Source organism: Phaseolus vulgaris, chromosome 4, assembly GCF_051622355.1.
Source record: "Phaseolus vulgaris cultivar YP4 chromosome 4, ASM5162235v1, whole genome shotgun sequence".
Lineage (NCBI taxonomy): Eukaryota > Viridiplantae > Streptophyta > Magnoliopsida > Fabales > Fabaceae > Phaseolus > Phaseolus vulgaris.
In genome coordinates, this window is record NC_143501.1 from 15,545,073 (window position 1) to 15,561,326 (window position 16,254).

At 34.0% G+C, this 16,254-nt stretch overlaps 2 protein-coding genes across 3 annotated transcripts; one reads left to right on the forward strand and one right to left on the reverse strand.

Moving 5' to 3' along the window:
- The first annotated feature begins 1,361 nt into the window (after positions 1 to 1,361).
- Positions 1,362 to 4,324, forward strand: LOC137837387 (cell division cycle 20.2, cofactor of APC complex). Of its 2 annotated transcripts, XM_068646362.2 has the most exons (6): positions 1,362 to 1,677; positions 2,218 to 2,293; positions 2,354 to 2,490; positions 2,885 to 3,154; positions 3,249 to 3,830; positions 3,925 to 4,324. In XM_068646362.2, exons 1-6 carry the CDS (start codon positions 1,579 to 1,581, stop codon positions 4,066 to 4,068), a joined length of 1,308 nt encoding a protein of 435 aa, XP_068502463.1. In that variant the 5' UTR covers positions 1,362 to 1,578; the 3' UTR covers positions 4,069 to 4,324. The 2 variants fall into 2 exon arrangements, with proteins under 2 accessions (XP_068502463.1, XP_068502462.1); XM_068646361.2 differs by having other exon boundaries at positions 2,218 to 2,490.
- An 8,088-nt stretch (positions 4,325 to 12,412) lies between these two features.
- On the reverse strand, positions 12,413 to 13,836 carry LOC137837389 (Methyltransferase-related protein). The gene is made up of 2 exons (XM_068646363.1): positions 13,386 to 13,836; positions 12,413 to 12,675 (listed from the first exon to the last, which is right to left on the reverse strand). Exons 1-2 carry the CDS (start codon positions 13,542 to 13,544, stop codon positions 12,571 to 12,573), a joined length of 264 nt encoding a protein of 87 aa, XP_068502464.1. The 5' UTR covers positions 13,545 to 13,836; the 3' UTR covers positions 12,413 to 12,570.
- Between the last annotated feature and the right edge of the window lie 2,418 nt (positions 13,837 to 16,254).

The window sequence follows — 16,254 nt, forward strand, 5'->3', positions numbered from 1 at the left end:
AAAACAACATTCTTGATCTCCAAAAAATCAGGACATTTAAGAAACATCATATTCTCCTCAGAGGAAACCAGCTCACGAATATAAGTACCAATAAAATCTTCCATATTGTTTGCATCCTGATCATGAGAAATAGACTCGGCATAAAGAGTTTTATAAAAGTCCAAAATATGTTCCTCAATGAGTGTAGGATCCTCAGTAACAACATTATCAATTCGTAGACGATGAATCCCACTAAAATTATTCCTCCTCTTGACCACAGCATGGAAAAAAGCAGTATTTCTATCCCCATCTTTAAACCAAAGCATTTTAGTCATTTCTTTCCAAAACAAATATTGACAGTGAAGAGCCTGATCAAGCTCCTCTTTAGCGATCCTTTCTTGACAGAGAAGTCCATCAATATCAGACATACTAGCAGTCTCTAAATTTTGTTGAATACCAAGCAGAAGACCCTGTTTAAGAAGAACTGCATTGTGAACATTACCAAAAGAATTTTTATTCCTGTCACGTAGCTCAACTTTCAACCTTTTTAACTTATGATGTAAAATAAACATAGGACAACCAACAACCTTATTAGCCCAAGAATCATGAATAAGCTTCATACATGAAGCGTCTTGAAGCCACATAGAAAAGAAACGAAAATTGCTAACCTTCTTCAAAGAATTACTATATAGTTTGTTCTTAGAATTCTTTATGAATAAGTATAATCTACCTATATATCGTTTTTTGTTAATATATGTGTTTTGGTCTAGTTCCCCATATTTTTGTTTGTGTTTTCTCTTTTTTAATAATATTTTTTCAGGTGAGACAGTGATAATTGTTACTTGAGATGTCAGCCTAGCTAAAATGTCAAATTGTATAATGACACCTAACTTTTATAAAAAAAAATGTATTTGATTTTTTGTCCCCATTTAGTAGCTATTTTTTATTTCATGGTATGATGCGATGTAGACATGAAAATGTTTTGTGTTTTTGTAAATTACAAATAACAATAATTTTATTATTTGGAGGATAAAATCAAATATCTTTCTTCATTTTATAATTTTTTTAATAAAATTTAACTAACGATTAAAATATGCATTAAAAATAACATGTTAAACAGTATGTTAATATTATATTCGGTTTAACAATCTCTGACAAAAAAAAAAGTGTAGAAAAAGACTGAGTATTGGCTACTGTAGGCGATTTGTCAATTCTAAACAAAGAGTAATTTAGTAAATAAATATTACAACGGCTATTTCACGAATAAAGGAAAAAATAGTTGTTTCTACGTAATCTCGCGTAACATAATTTGCAAAACCCAAATTCTCATTTACCTATCAAAATTTCTACTATATATACATATAATCCCCCTCAATTTAATTATCTTAATCATTCAAATCTCTCTCTATTTGCTTCAAAATTCATCACAGGACTCTCCAAACTCTTTCATTCTGTTAAATTTTACTCATCAATTCTATTAGATTGTGCTTTGTCTAAAGATTTTTGCAGGGTTCTTTTTATGCTTTATTTTCCTTTTCTTTCTCTATTTTCCATATTGTTTCCTTTTCTTTTTTTGTCTTTGTTTTTGTTTTCCTAACAATGGAAACAGGATTCTTTAATTCTTCTCCAATCATCAAAACCCGATCACGCTACCCTCTTCAGCAGCAATTTATTCACAGAAAGAATTCCAAAGAAAATGTAAGAAAATAATTTTGATGTCTTTCTTCATGATTGTGGAATTTGTGTGTGTAGCTTCCACGATTACTCCGCAAACAGAGTTTCAAATGTGAAATGAGGTTTTAAATGATGATACTCATTTCGTGTTTAATCTTTTTGTAATACATTAGATGGTTGCATTCTACTCATAACAACTCTTTATTTATCTTTCTGATTTTCTTTATGAAAAACTAGTGTTTGATTCTTTTGTGTTTGTTCTTTTGTCACTGTGAATAGAGGTTTTTAGTGATGATCATTTGGTGGTTAACTATATAATTCGGTGGTTAAATAAATATATACATTATAAATATTTACTTCTCTTTCTGAATTTATATATTGAAAAAGGTATTTGATTCTTCTGCGTTCGTTTTGATAGGTTCTTATTGATAATTATTTGGTATTCAATCTATATAGTTCATGGTTAAATAAATCTACACATGGTAAATCTTTTAGTGACGATCATTTGTTTATGAAAGTGTTTGATTCTGTTGTGTTTTTTTCTTTTTCTTTGAACATCATCAGTTGGACAGATTCATACCAAATAGGTCGGCAATGGACTTTGATTATGCTCACTGCATGCTTACTGAGAGGAACAAAGGTAAGGAAAATCCAATTGCTAGTTCCCCATCTAGAGAGGCTTACAGGAAGCAGCTTGCAGAATCTTTAAACTTGAACCGGACCAGAATTCTTGCCTTCAAGAACAAGCCACCAGAGCGACATGACTTGATCCCTTCTCAGTTCTCCACTCTTATCCAGGATAATAAACCAGCCAAGCCCAGACGAGTTATTCCTCAGGTGCACTACTTGGATCTATTAGCATCCTTTACTTAATATTGTTCCTCAATTTATAATTGAAGGTTTGATTATCTCTACTAAGTTGTCTATGAAGCTGTGTAAAATTTTCAAATTTAAAGCAAAAGCTACTTTTTATCACTTTTTAGTCAAACTGAGGTTTGGGGCTAACATCAATTTTATCTAGCAATAACAAAATATCTATATGTTTTCTTTATAAAATCAAGTTTGACTCTTGTCACAATCAACTCTCATTATTTTCACCATAAAACCCAACACACTCTAAGTGGATTTTTTTTCAATTCAAGTGGGTCCGAGTTGTAACCTTAATTGATTGAGTTTGGTGGTAAACCATTATTCAACATTTTGTGCTAATTTATTTGTTGGTTATCATCAGACTTCCGAGAAGACTTTGGATGCTCCAGATCTTCTTGATGACTATTATCTGAATTTACTAGACTGGGGAAGTAGAAATGTTCTTGCAATTGCTCTTGGAAACACAGTGTACTTGTGGAATGAAACAAACCGTTCTACCTCAGAACTTGTCACAGTTGATGATGAAGATGGCCCTGTCACATCCGTTAGCTGGGCTCCTGATGGACAGCATATTGCTGTTGGTTTGAACAACTCTGAAGTGCAACTATGGGATACAGCTTCGTATATACAGGTTTATGATCTTAAGAAAAAGCTCTATAATAAATTAGTAACGTTATTCTTGTTTGTTTCTACTTTACTAATGCTATTGTTGTTTGCTTTTGCAGTTGAGAACTTTGAGAGGGGGGCACAGGCAGCGAGTTGGGTCTTTGGCATGGAACAATCACATACTCACAACTGGGGGGATGGATGGTATAATTGTCAACAACGACGTAAGAGTTAGATCGCATATTGTTGACACCTACAGAGGGCATTCGCAAGAGGTTTGTGGGCTGAAATGGTCAGCTTCTGGATCGCAGTTAGCCAGTGGAGGGAATGACAATCTACTTTATATATGGGACAGAGCTAGAGCTTCTTCTAATAGGGAAACACAGTGGCTTCACAGGCTTGAAGATCACGCATCTGCTGTTAAAGCCATTGCTTGGTGCCCCTTCCAAGCAAATTTGGTAGCTTCTGGTGGAGGCAGTGGCGATCAGTGCATCAAGTTTTGGAATACTCACACAGGTGCATGCTTGAACTCAGTTGACACTGGTTCTCAGGTGACTTCTTTGCTTTGGAACAAGAATGAGAGGGAGTTGCTCAGCTCTCATGGTCATGCCGGAAATCAGTTAACACTTTGGAAATATCCTTCAATGGTCAAGATGGCAGAGCTCACCGGTCATACTTCAAGAGTTCTTTCCATGACTCAAGTAATTTAGTTTTTTATTTTCTTGAGTAGAAACCTCATCAGATTGTCAATTTTGAGATTTTCCTGATTTGTGTTGTAATGTCATCTTTCTGCAGAGTCCTGAAGGTTGCACTGTAGCATCAGCAGCGGCAGATGAAACATTGAGGTTGTGGAATGTGTTTGGAGGCCCAGAGAAAGCAGCTAAAGCTAAACCAAGAGCTAGAACTGAGCCATTTGGGCATGTGAATGGTTTACGATAGAGATCCAACATTTGTTACCACGGCTACCACTAAACCTATTAATAGCTGCTGCAAATACATTTAATTATGTAATTTCTATCATCTGCAACATTTTGTTGTATCAATATAATCAAAAAAATCATGGGATCAGGGAAAAGTAATTACAGTAGATAGAGGCAGTAAACAGAGAGAATGGAGTGTTGTGAAATTTATGGGGACTTCTTGTAAATATTGTAACACTGTTAGATGTAAACCATAACTTTTATCATTATTTCTAGTAAGACTCACCAACTACTGTGCACATTTGACATTCTTTTAAAAGAAATATATACATAATTATAACATTGAATATAAAGACAAGAAATTGATGTGGATACATAACAGTTCTTTAATTTTGATGCATGTGTTTGACCTTGTGATTCTCTTCTAGGAGGCATCTCTAGCTTCTTCTTTTTTATCAAATGTAGTTTTGGCTAAGAACACCTCATTGTGGTCTTGAGATTAGACTTTGGGAATATCATTTCTATTTTCAAATTCTTTGTAAATAAATATTAAGATGATTTTGCAGGTAATATTGTACACAACTTTGCATATTTGTTGCTAAGATCATGAAGCATTTTAGTTATTGAAATGATAGTGCAGAAAAGGGTTATATATGTAGTAAAATAGAACGAGAGAGATGTGATTTTGAAGAGGATGAAATCCCTCTTTATATAGGAAGAGGAATCAAAGGCTTTTTCCATCTCCATAACTGATTTCAATTTGCTGTTGCAACTAATTTGTTTTTGTTGCACGTTCATAACTGCATTTAGTTTGTTGTTGCACGTTCAAAATTGAATTGACCAAGCAATGGGAGTTCACAAACCACTTTTTTGTTTTCTTTGGCAATATCTATTTTCTGTTTTACAACAATCCCCACATATTGCAAAAGATAAAGATAAAGAAAGAAAGAAAAAAAAATGGGTTAATCTAAGATGTAATGCATCAAATCTGGTATAACAAGCTATATGAACCAGTCTTAGATTGATGAACGTAACACATAGTGTAGTTGGTATAGCAAGCTATATGAACCAAGACACTTAGTATGTGTTAGAGGTTTATCAATCACAATGCACCCCCACATTACTTGTTGTTATCGCTGTGTTGCGCTACAAGGCCATGCGCGTGCCCGGTATTCATGAGTGCTATAAAGATCTTGCCAAGATCTCATGCAAGCGGCCCCACTTGACACTCATGTAGGTGATTTCATCAAATGTATGCTGCAAATCATACACCACCCATAAGGGATATGAAAATTATTAAAACTTTGTAAATCATTAAAACTTTTTTACCTCTGAATTTTAACCACAAAGTTTATCCTCTCGATAATGCAATATCTAGCACTTTCACACACACCATAGGAATGGACAAAATTGATTTAAAATCAATATTAGTGCTAGCAGAACTAACAAGTGACTTGTTTTTACCCATATGAACCTTATTCATGGGATCTCCAATCACAAAGGTTGGGTTTCCATCACTTGTTTGTTTGCAAGTTGCTTAAGTGCCATTCCCCTTGATGTTTCTAAAATCATTTTTCTCCCTAGGGGTTTTGTCAGAGGATCTGCCAAATTTCGTTCTGACTTGACATAGTCAATAGAAATCGTTCCACTCTTTAACAGCTGTTTCACCAAATTATGTCTCAATTGTATATGTCTATTCTTTCCATTGTAGCTTTTATTTTTAGTTATAGCTGTAGCCGATTGGCAATCACAATGCATTGATACAGATGGGGTTGGTTTCATTCCTAAAGGAATGTTTGCTAAGAAGTTTTTCAACCACTTAGCTTCACTACCAACCATTTCTAGAGTAACAAACTCAGATTCCATTGTTGATCTTGCAATAATAGTTTGCTTGGCTGACCTCCATGTAATTGCAACACCTCCAAGTGTAAATACATAACCACTAGTGGACTTTGTCTCATCTGAATCAGAGATCCAGTTAGCATCACTGTACCCTTCTAGCACAACGGGAAATCCACTATATTCAATGGCATAATCCATTGAACCTCTCAAATATTTCATGAGTCTCGCAAGTGCATCCCAATGATCCTGACTAGGACATTGAGTGTATCTACTCAATCTACCTACTACATAAGCAATATCTAGTCTAGAAAAGCTCATTAAATGCAATAAGCTCCCAATTATCTGGGCATACTGAGTTTGAGAAATAGATTCTCCTCTGTTCTTCTTTAATTTAGAGTTAACATCATAAGGGGTACTCACTGACTTAAAGTCACAGTAACCAAACTTCTTAAGAAGTTTCTCAGTGTATTTTTCTTGGGATAGTAATATACTATCTCCCTTCCTTATGATTTTAACTCCTAGAATCACACTTGCTTCCCCCATGTCTTTCATCTCAAACTTAGATCTAAGAAACAATTTTGTTTTAAAAACTATATCATTGCATGTACCAAAAATTAGCATGTCATCCACATACAAACATATAATGACATATTCACCATTTTCAGATCTAGAATACACACATTTATCAGCATCATTGGTAGAAAAACCTTCACAAAGTAAAACATTATCAAGTTTTTCATGTAATTGTTTTGGTGCTTGTTTCAAACCATACAAAGATTTTAAAAGTTTGCATACCTTTTCCTTTTGACCTGGAACTACACATCCTTCAGGTTGAGTCATATAAATTTCCTCTTCTAATTCACCATTCAGAAAAGCTATTTTAACATCCATTTGGTGAATTACTAACTTATGGATAAATGTTAAGGCTAGCAACACACGGAGGCAAAAGTATCAAAGTAATCTATGTTATGTTTTTGAGTAAAACCTTTAGCTACTAATCTTGCCTTATATTTCTCTATGGATCCATCAGGATGGTACTTCTTCTTAAAGATCCACTTACAACCAATGAGTTTTACTCCTTTAGGCAAATCTACTAAGGTCCACGTATTATTTTTCTTAATTGAATCAAGCTCAGTTTTAATGGCCTTATCCCAATGTTTAGCATCAGGAGCACTAGTAGCTTCTAAAAAACTTATTGGATCATTCTCAACTAGATAAGTATAAAAGTCCTCTCCAAAAGATGTTTCCTTTCTCTGTCTTTTACTTCTCCTAACATCCTCACTCAAGGCATCACTAGCACTATCTATAGGTTGTTCAGATGTACCACTACTCTCTAGAGGAAAGATATGTTCAAAGAACTCAGTATTTTTCGTCTCTACTATAGTGTTACGTTCAATTATATCACTATTAAGAACTAGAAACCTATAGACTACACTATGTTCTGCATATCCTAAGAACATACAATCAGATGTTTTAGAGCCTATTTTCCTTTTCTTAGGATCAGGTAACATTACTTTAGCTAAACACCCTCACACTCGTAGGTATTTCAAATTAGGTTGATAACCTTTCCACAACTCATAGGGTGTTTTACCAGTTTTCCTATGTGGTATCCTATTTTGCAAAAAAACACGCAGTAAGCAGAGATTCACCCCATAAATTATCAGGAGCATTAGAACTAATAAGCATGGCATTCATCATTTCTTTAAGAGTCCTATTTTTCCTTTCAGCTACTCCATTAGACTCAGGTTAATACGGTGGGGTTACTTCATGAATAATACCTTCTTTTACACAATAATCATTAAATAAAACATATTCACCACCTGTATCTGATATAATTCTTTTAATTTTCTTATTTATTTGATTTTCTACTTCTGCTTTATAAGTTAAAAACATGTCAAAAGCTTCATCCTTATGTTTAATTAAATACACTTTGGTGTATCTAGAAAAATCATCTATAAACGTTACAAAATAATTTTTACCACCTCTAGACATGGTTTGTTTTAAATTAGCAAGGTCGGTATGAATTAAACCAAGAATTTCAGTTTGACGTTCTACAAAGTGACATGTTTTCTTTGTTATTTTAGATTCTACGCATACATCACATTTACTCTTTTGTTTGTCATGCATGTTGATTAATCTTAGTCGTTGCAATTTCATAACATACAAAGAATTCACATGTCCTAATCTAGCATGCCATATATCATACGAGTCAACAATATAAGCAGAAGATTCAGATTCATTCATAATTTCATAAATGTTCAATACAAAAAGTGATGGAAGAGGGCCAAGCACCACCTTAAATGAAGGTCAACCACAAGGACGTCTAGGGCCAACCACAAGGTCCATGACCAAGAGAGTTGATGAAGATTGGGACAAGGCTACGGATGGAAGGGAAACATATCTTTACATGTTCCAAAGAAGCCCATCAAGCGTAGCATAGCTTTATTTGTGGTCCAAATAGCATAGAATTTACTATTGTGAATTTGTTTGAATTGTAATTAGGATTAAACTAGGATTACCTAAGTTAGTTTATTAGGTTTCTAGAACCTACTAAACTAACCTAGGCCGACCATGAGAAGGCTAGGTGTCCCATGTGCTCCCATGTGCCATGTGCTCCCATGTGCTTCCATGTGCTCACATTTGCATGTAATTTGGATAGCATTTTCCTTTCATTTACATATGCATTTACGGTCCTCCTAAGCTATTTAAGGAGGAGCCTACTTCATGTAAATCCAAGATTATTTTGAGTATTGATATGCTGCCAAATTTGTGCCAATCATACTCCTTGCCTAAATCTCTCTAGATTTAGGGCTTTAATCTTCAACTCTTTCACCAACCAGAGGGAGCTGGCCGAACCTCTCCTATTTCCCTACCTATCATGCACCTACAAGGCTACCACACCTCCTAGGAGAGCCTTAATTCACCTACAACCCATTAAGCTTTCGCAAACCTCCTAAAAAACGCAAAAGAGAAGAGCTCAATGCCATCAAAAAGGCCTTGATCACAGTATCCCTTTCCCATAAAAACATTGTTTTTTGTCATAACAATCTTGTCAGATTCAAATGACACTTTAACCCCAACTTTGCTTAGCAATGCCACAAAGATCAAATTAACTCTAATTGATGGCACATGTAGCACATAATTCAAAGCTAGAGTTTTACCAAATGTGAGCTTCAGAAGAACTTTTCCTTTTCCTAGGACAGGAGTTGTCCTGGAGTCATCGAGATATACTTGTTCTTCTCCATCCCCCACACTTGTGTAGGAGGTAAACACATTTCTGTTTGCACAGATGTGTCTGGTAGCCCCAGAGTCTACCACCCATTTGCTCACATTTGTCACAAGGTTTACTTGTGAAACGACTGCCACAATAGTATCTTCCCCTTCAGCTAGATTTGCCTTAGGAGGATAGTCGTTTTTAGCCCTATGTTTGCACTGAGGTGCATGATGACTTGGCTTTCCACAGACAAAGCAATTACCCTTTTTCTTAAAAGTGTGGTTAGTTCCACTGGGACGAGAGAATTTATAGTATTTCTTTTTATGATCAATTTTTTTCTCGTATGTTTTTGGAGCTAGTTTGTCTTCTACCACGTTTGCTTTGGCAGACAAAGTTTTGGCCTTTGCAGCAGCGCAATCCTTCCTATTTGTGTCTTCGATGATGATGTGGGTGATCAGGTCTGATAGTGACATTTGTTTGTGTCTATGCTTCAGTTGTTGTTTGTAATCCGTCCAAGATTGCGGAAGTTTTTCGATCAAGAGTTCGGACACGAATTTATCCGGCAAGGTTATGCTTTCAGTTTTGATATCTTCAATCAGCTTGTGATATTCGTTTATTTGGATTTTGATGTCTTTGCCTTCGATCATCTCCCAGCAGTAGTAGTTTGCAATTATGAACCTTTGTCTGACGATGTCTTCAGCAGTATATTTGAGGATAAGAGAATCACAAATATCTTTTGCATTCTTATAAGAAGCATAGACATCGAACAGATCTTTAGATAACACACTGAGTAAGGTGTGACGACATACCTTATTTGCATGGATCCAATCATCAACTTGTTTCGTAGCCGTGGTTGAGTCAGGTTTGGAAGTTGTAAGTGCAAGAGCAACTCCGTACATGTCCAATAGGGTGGACACGCGTTCTTGCCAACGTCGTAAATTCTGACTGGTGAGAACTTCAATTTTTTAGACATCCGGAAATGATTTCGCAAAAATGGTTTGCGTTGCAGAAACAACATTTGACGTTCCTGGAGCAACGTTGTTGTTGTTGTCCGTATTTTCAGCCATAAGTTCTTACGATTGTAGTAAAATAGGATTTAAAACACGAAAAAAATTGACTTCCTGAGGTGTGAGTAATCACTATCCGTCCGTAGTTTATTGCGCAAGTCACCCAGGATACAGCAGGAACTTCTCGATAATTTCCAAGGATCAGAACTAGCAAGTTACTCTTAAAAGAGTAAAAACAAACCCAATATAAAATTAAAATAAAATAAAGTAAATGAGGAGAGAAAAAGTGGAAAAGATGAGAGGAGAAATAAGTAGCTTCACGGTGGTGGGCGAAGAAGATGAAGAGAGTGAATGAGAGAGATGTGATTTTGAAGAGGATGGAACCCCTCTTTATATAGGGAGGGAGAGGAATAAAAAAAAATTCCATCTCCATAACTGATTTCAATTTGCTGTTACAACTAATTTGTTTTTGTTGCAAGTTCATAACTACATTTAATTTGTTGTTGCACATTCATAACTGCATTTAATTTATTGTTGCACGTTCAAAATTGAATTGACCAGTCCGTTCACAAACCACTTTTCTGTTTTCTTTCGCAATATCTATTTTATGTTTTACAACAATACATACTTCTATCACTATTGCTAGGGATATATACTTCAATTATTTTCGAAAAAATTGAGTAACTTGACACTTAAAGTAGTGATTAAAGGAATGTTTCGATGTAATTGTTCACAAACTGAAATATATTTTTCTTAAATATGAGAATTATTTTATTTTTTATAATATAATATAATATAAATTTTATTTATGATATAAAATAGTCATATATTTGTATTTGAAACATGATGTTTTGATAATAAATAAACTAATCAATGATAACTTCAATATATTTTTCGAATAAAAACTTAAGATAATAGAAAGATTGTATAATGTTAAAAAAGTTTAAAAGTAATGAAGAATAAAAGTTGAACTAAATATCCTTGAGGAAATTAGTTAAAACAATAATTAAATGAATGTTTTAAAAGATTAATTGGTGCTCCAAGATACTGTTTCACTCGAACAAAGGGGCTCTACTTGTTGATCACACTCCGACGATCAAGTCAGTGAAAGCATTTAAACTATAAATTTGTTTCAGTTTAAAGTATCTAGAAAAGCATACCTTTACTCGAGGTCTCAAATCCCTTGTATTAGATATTCCTTCCACAATTTTCATCAATGAGAATATAATCTCAACATCCAGAATATAATTTTCAACAACAATAATATCATTCAACAATACTCTATTTTACCGTGTACCTCTTACTTTCGGCTACCAACATTTTAATTATTTTTTCCACATAAATTTATTAAAAAAACACTGGACTGACATTGTAACAAACTTTTGGGTCCATGTCCGACATAGGCCAAACTAAACATAACTCACACAATCGAGTTGACCATACTTAAACGCTTGAACCGAGATTCTGACAACGCTAGTAAAAATGTATAATAAATTAAACATTTTGATATAGATATCTTTCTCTATTTATGTTATCTTATTATATTAGTTGAAAAATTTTTATATTCTTTATTTCAGATTAGTTGAAACATATGTAATATTATCTACAATGTTGATATGTAATATTATCTATAATCTTGATGAAAGACAATATAATATTATATTGGTAGTATTAAATCATTGCATGATAAAAAGATTATTGATTATTATGATAAAAAATAAATTTAAAAACTAAAAAAATATTTGGGCTATAATTGAATAGGGACAATAATATTAAAGATAAAATACAATATATTTTCAAAAGCTTAAACTAAAATTTTATGATTTATTTGGTAGTTTGAAAGAAAAATATTAACTAATCGAAACAAAAAATAAAAGATAATTTATTGAGATTTAAAACTGATTGAAGTTAAATATAAACAATATTTGTTTTAGAGAAATGAACTTACGATAATGTTATTATTATTATTATAAAGAAATAAACTTTCATTTTAATTTAGTTTTATAAATTTTTTTATTAATAAAATGAAATTTATACCTATTTATATCAAAATATTATTTATAAATAAAGGTTTGAACCGATTTTTATAAAATATTTTTTCTTGTCAACGTGTCATTTCTAACGATTATCCAAATCTCAAAAAGAAACAGATTAAATAATAAGAGTGAACATTTTCTAATGACCTTATCAAACAATATCTAGGGTTCTTGAATCTCATAAACTAAATCGATGTCTCAGTTTGCCACATGTTAAGCCATGGAAATGGAAATGGAAGTAAAAGAAAAATGTAAAGATAGAGATGAGATAATGAGTGATATATAAGGGTTTGAAACCAGAGAGAATATCCAGAAAATATATTCTTGAACCCACAAAAAGAAGTGAGAACACAAGATTTTGCTTTAGGTTTGCACAAGACAAATCAGAAACAAAGAGTCATGGTTAAAGAAGAGGGTCCCTATTAAGAGCTCTTCAATTCAGCATCTTTGTTGGTTGGCCTCAAATTCCTCCACAGATACTTCCCACTAGCCATATCAACCAAAATCCAAAATCCATTCTCAATCATCTGAAAAATAAATCAACATTCTCATCAATAAACTAAACCCCCACAACAAAATCTCTGAATTTCTTACAATAAAAACCTCTGTGCTAAGCACATTATTATCCTCAAATATCACAGATATCAACAACTATAGAAATTGTGTTTTAAAATAATTAACCAATTCACAAGGGAGTTTATTCCATCTCCCCTATCTAACAATCTCTAAATCTGTTCCAACATAAACCTTAAACCAGAATCTTGTATTCATTAAAAATAGTGCAAAAATATAATATGCAAGAAAAATGCAAACTTTCTCCGGTGAACTCAAACCCAAATTCGCAGAAATCCATTAAAATGAAAATTACACAAATTCAATACCAGTTGTAGAAATGTTGAATCAAACAAGTTAACTTAAATGTCCCTAAACTTCTCAAAACCCGAATTTCGTAGCCTATCTTTTTGAAAGAAAAAAAAGTCAACTCTCGTAAATCCTTAAAAATCATAAATATCAACCACAGAAATTTTGCATTAAAACAAAAATTAACTTAACTGCTGTCGGACATTAATTTTTTAATCTAAAAAAAACCATTAAGCTGTCTTTGAAAAATTATACAGCAACCTTAACAACCCCAATTGTTCTTCCTACGTAACTAATCTAAAATTTCATTAGATGAATTGGTTTGTCCTATTTTCTAACGAGGATCATTGTAGAAACAACATGATTTTGAGGGTACCTTTCTGAAATCAAAAGCTTCCTTCTTGGAGGATTTATCTTCTTCAGAAGAATCCTCAGAAAACACCTCGATCTTCGGGTCAGAACGCACTGTTTTCCACGCAAAATAACCGGCTAGCACGGCGGAGAAGAAGACCAAGATAAACCTCAAAGGGCACATCTCTGACGACACGCCTCAACCAAAAAAAAGTTTGAATTTCAAGGTATGATTTTTCGGCGATCGGAAACGAAAGAGGGAAAATGGTTGACAGCCCAGGAAGGATGAAGGGTACGAGAATGTTGGGTTTGTGTTTTTTTAAGAAGGAAATGGGAAATAGTAAAAGGGGTGTCTGAGAAAAACCAGAACGTGTTGAGTTGTTCCCTTGTCTTTGTTTGGAAAAAGAAAATTCTGAACAACCACTTCGTGACTTTGGGAATAGTTTGCTTGAGAACGAGAGTTGTTTACAATGTCAAAAGCTACCTTCTCCAACTGCTTCTTGCGTTTGTATATTGGGTCAGCTTTTTTGGCCAATCATACACAAAATTCTTAATATAATAATAATAATAGTAATGTATAAAGATTTTATTTCAAATTGATCTATTATTATCGCTAGATACACGGGATGTTAGTTAATATTTGCAATAATATTTATCTTTTAAATATTTAGCAATGAGTTTTCAACTTTTTTATTAGAAAGTAAAATAGGTACTTAAAAAGAAAATTCTATTAAAACTAGTCATTAGTTTTTTTAATAAAATAAAATATATTTTTCGTATTTTAAAATATTTATAATAAAAAATTATTGACTGTTATATTATTACAATACTCAACACTAAAAACTTGTGTATTATATAAAAAATACTTGTAAAAATCTAATTTAATAATTTTCTTGTTACAAAGAGAAAGTTTAAATTTTAAATTAAAAATAAAAACCAATTTCAGTTGTAGTATAAAGATAGAAAACAATATTTAATTTTAAAAAATAAGATTACTGAAAAGTTAGTACAGATAAATATGATTGCGCATATAAATTGTTTTAAATTAACTAGAAAATTAAAATTTAACTTGAAATGAAACAGGTGCGTTAAATATTTTAGTATATCTATTATGTATAAAATAATTGATTTACGTGAGTTGAATAAATTATTAATTTATCCATCATATGCTGATAAAGTATGCGCGTATTTGTAATTTTTCATAGGGAGTCAACTTTGGAGGTTGGCGTGCATGTAGAAGATAAGCATTAAATATTGGGGCCAGCTCACACCATCATATGATTTCATACAAAAAAAAAAGTAAACTTTACTTTAAATGTTTTGGCTCTTAATGGCTTCTTTGCTATCAATAGAAGAAAATATACTACTTTGGTTTAGTGTTAAAACAACGTTTGCTTTTTTTTAATCCAGATATTCTACTAATCCATTGACATTGTTTCCCTTTTTTTGGAAAATTAAATTAATGAAGGATTAGATGTAAGAAAGAATGGAAGGGTTGGATGAATGGATGAAAATAAAAATATAAATAAAATAAGAAAGTGAAAACTTAATATATTTATCCTTTTTTCTAATTAATGGGTGAACAAAAATATCTCTCAAATTCAATTCATAATTATTATTTTATATTATTATTAATTCATTTAAATAAATTTATCTTAAATTTAAATTTTTTATTTATTTTAAGACTAATTTATTTATTTGGATATGAATTAGATATAAATTGAATATATTTTTGGATTATCCAAAATGAATTTTGGATTGGATTTTGACTTGACCCCGGTCTAGGTTGAACCAAGTCAATTCATCCCTAGGTCAAGCAAAGTGAACATGAGTCTATGTCGAGCCTAGTCAGCCCGGCCAAAGTCAAGCCGATTCGGTTTTGGCCAAAGTCGAGCCGAGACAGTCCGGGCCAATCTCGAGCCCAGTCAGCCCATGCAAAAGTCGAGTAGAGTCAGTCCAGGTCAAAGTCGAGACGAGTTAACCCTAGCCCAAGTCGAGATGAGTAGGCACAAGCCTAAGTCAAGTCGGCACCGCACCAATGTCACGCAAGTCGACCGGGCCCATGTCGAGACAAGTCGACTCGGACCCATGTTGAACCGAGTCATCTCGTATCTCTATTGAGCTCGGTTAACCCAGGCCGATGTCGACTGGAGTCTTCCTGAGCCGATGTCGAGTTGAGTCGGTTCGAACCCATGTCAAACTCAGTCGGCTCAGACTGAGATCGAGCTGTGTCGGCCCAAGCCCATATCGAGTTGTTGTCGAGCTAAGTCAGTCCTGACCGATGTCAGGTCGAGTTGGTCCGGGCCAAAGTCGAGCCAAGAAAGCCCGACCCATGTCGAACAAATTCGGCTCGGACCTATGTCGAGCCGAATTGGTCCTGGTCGATGTCAAGTCGTTGTCGAGTCGAGTTTATCCTGGCTGATATCGAGCCAAGTCAGTCCAGGTCGAAGTTGAGCCGAGTTGTTCCTAGCCCATGTCAAGACCAGTCAGTCTGGGTCGATGTTGAGCTAACTCGATTCGGGCCGATGTCAAGTCGTTGTCGAGTCGAGTCAATCTTGGTCGATGTCGAGTTGAGTCGGTCTGGGTCGAAGTTGAGTTGAGTTGTTCCGAGTCCATGTGGAGCCGAGTCGGTCTGGACCGATGTCAAACTGAGTCGGCTCAGACTGACTCGACTCGACATGGGCCCGAACCAACTCGGCTCCACATGGACTCGGGCCCACTTGGCTTGACTTCAACCCATCCGACTTGGCTCAACAACGGCCCGGTCGACTCGACTCTACATCAGGCAGGACCGTCTCGGTTCTAACAACCATGCCTAAATCTCCCCCTGGGGAATTATACAAAAGATATAAGATCATATAACATAGCATGTGCTAGAGAAAAAAAAAATGTAA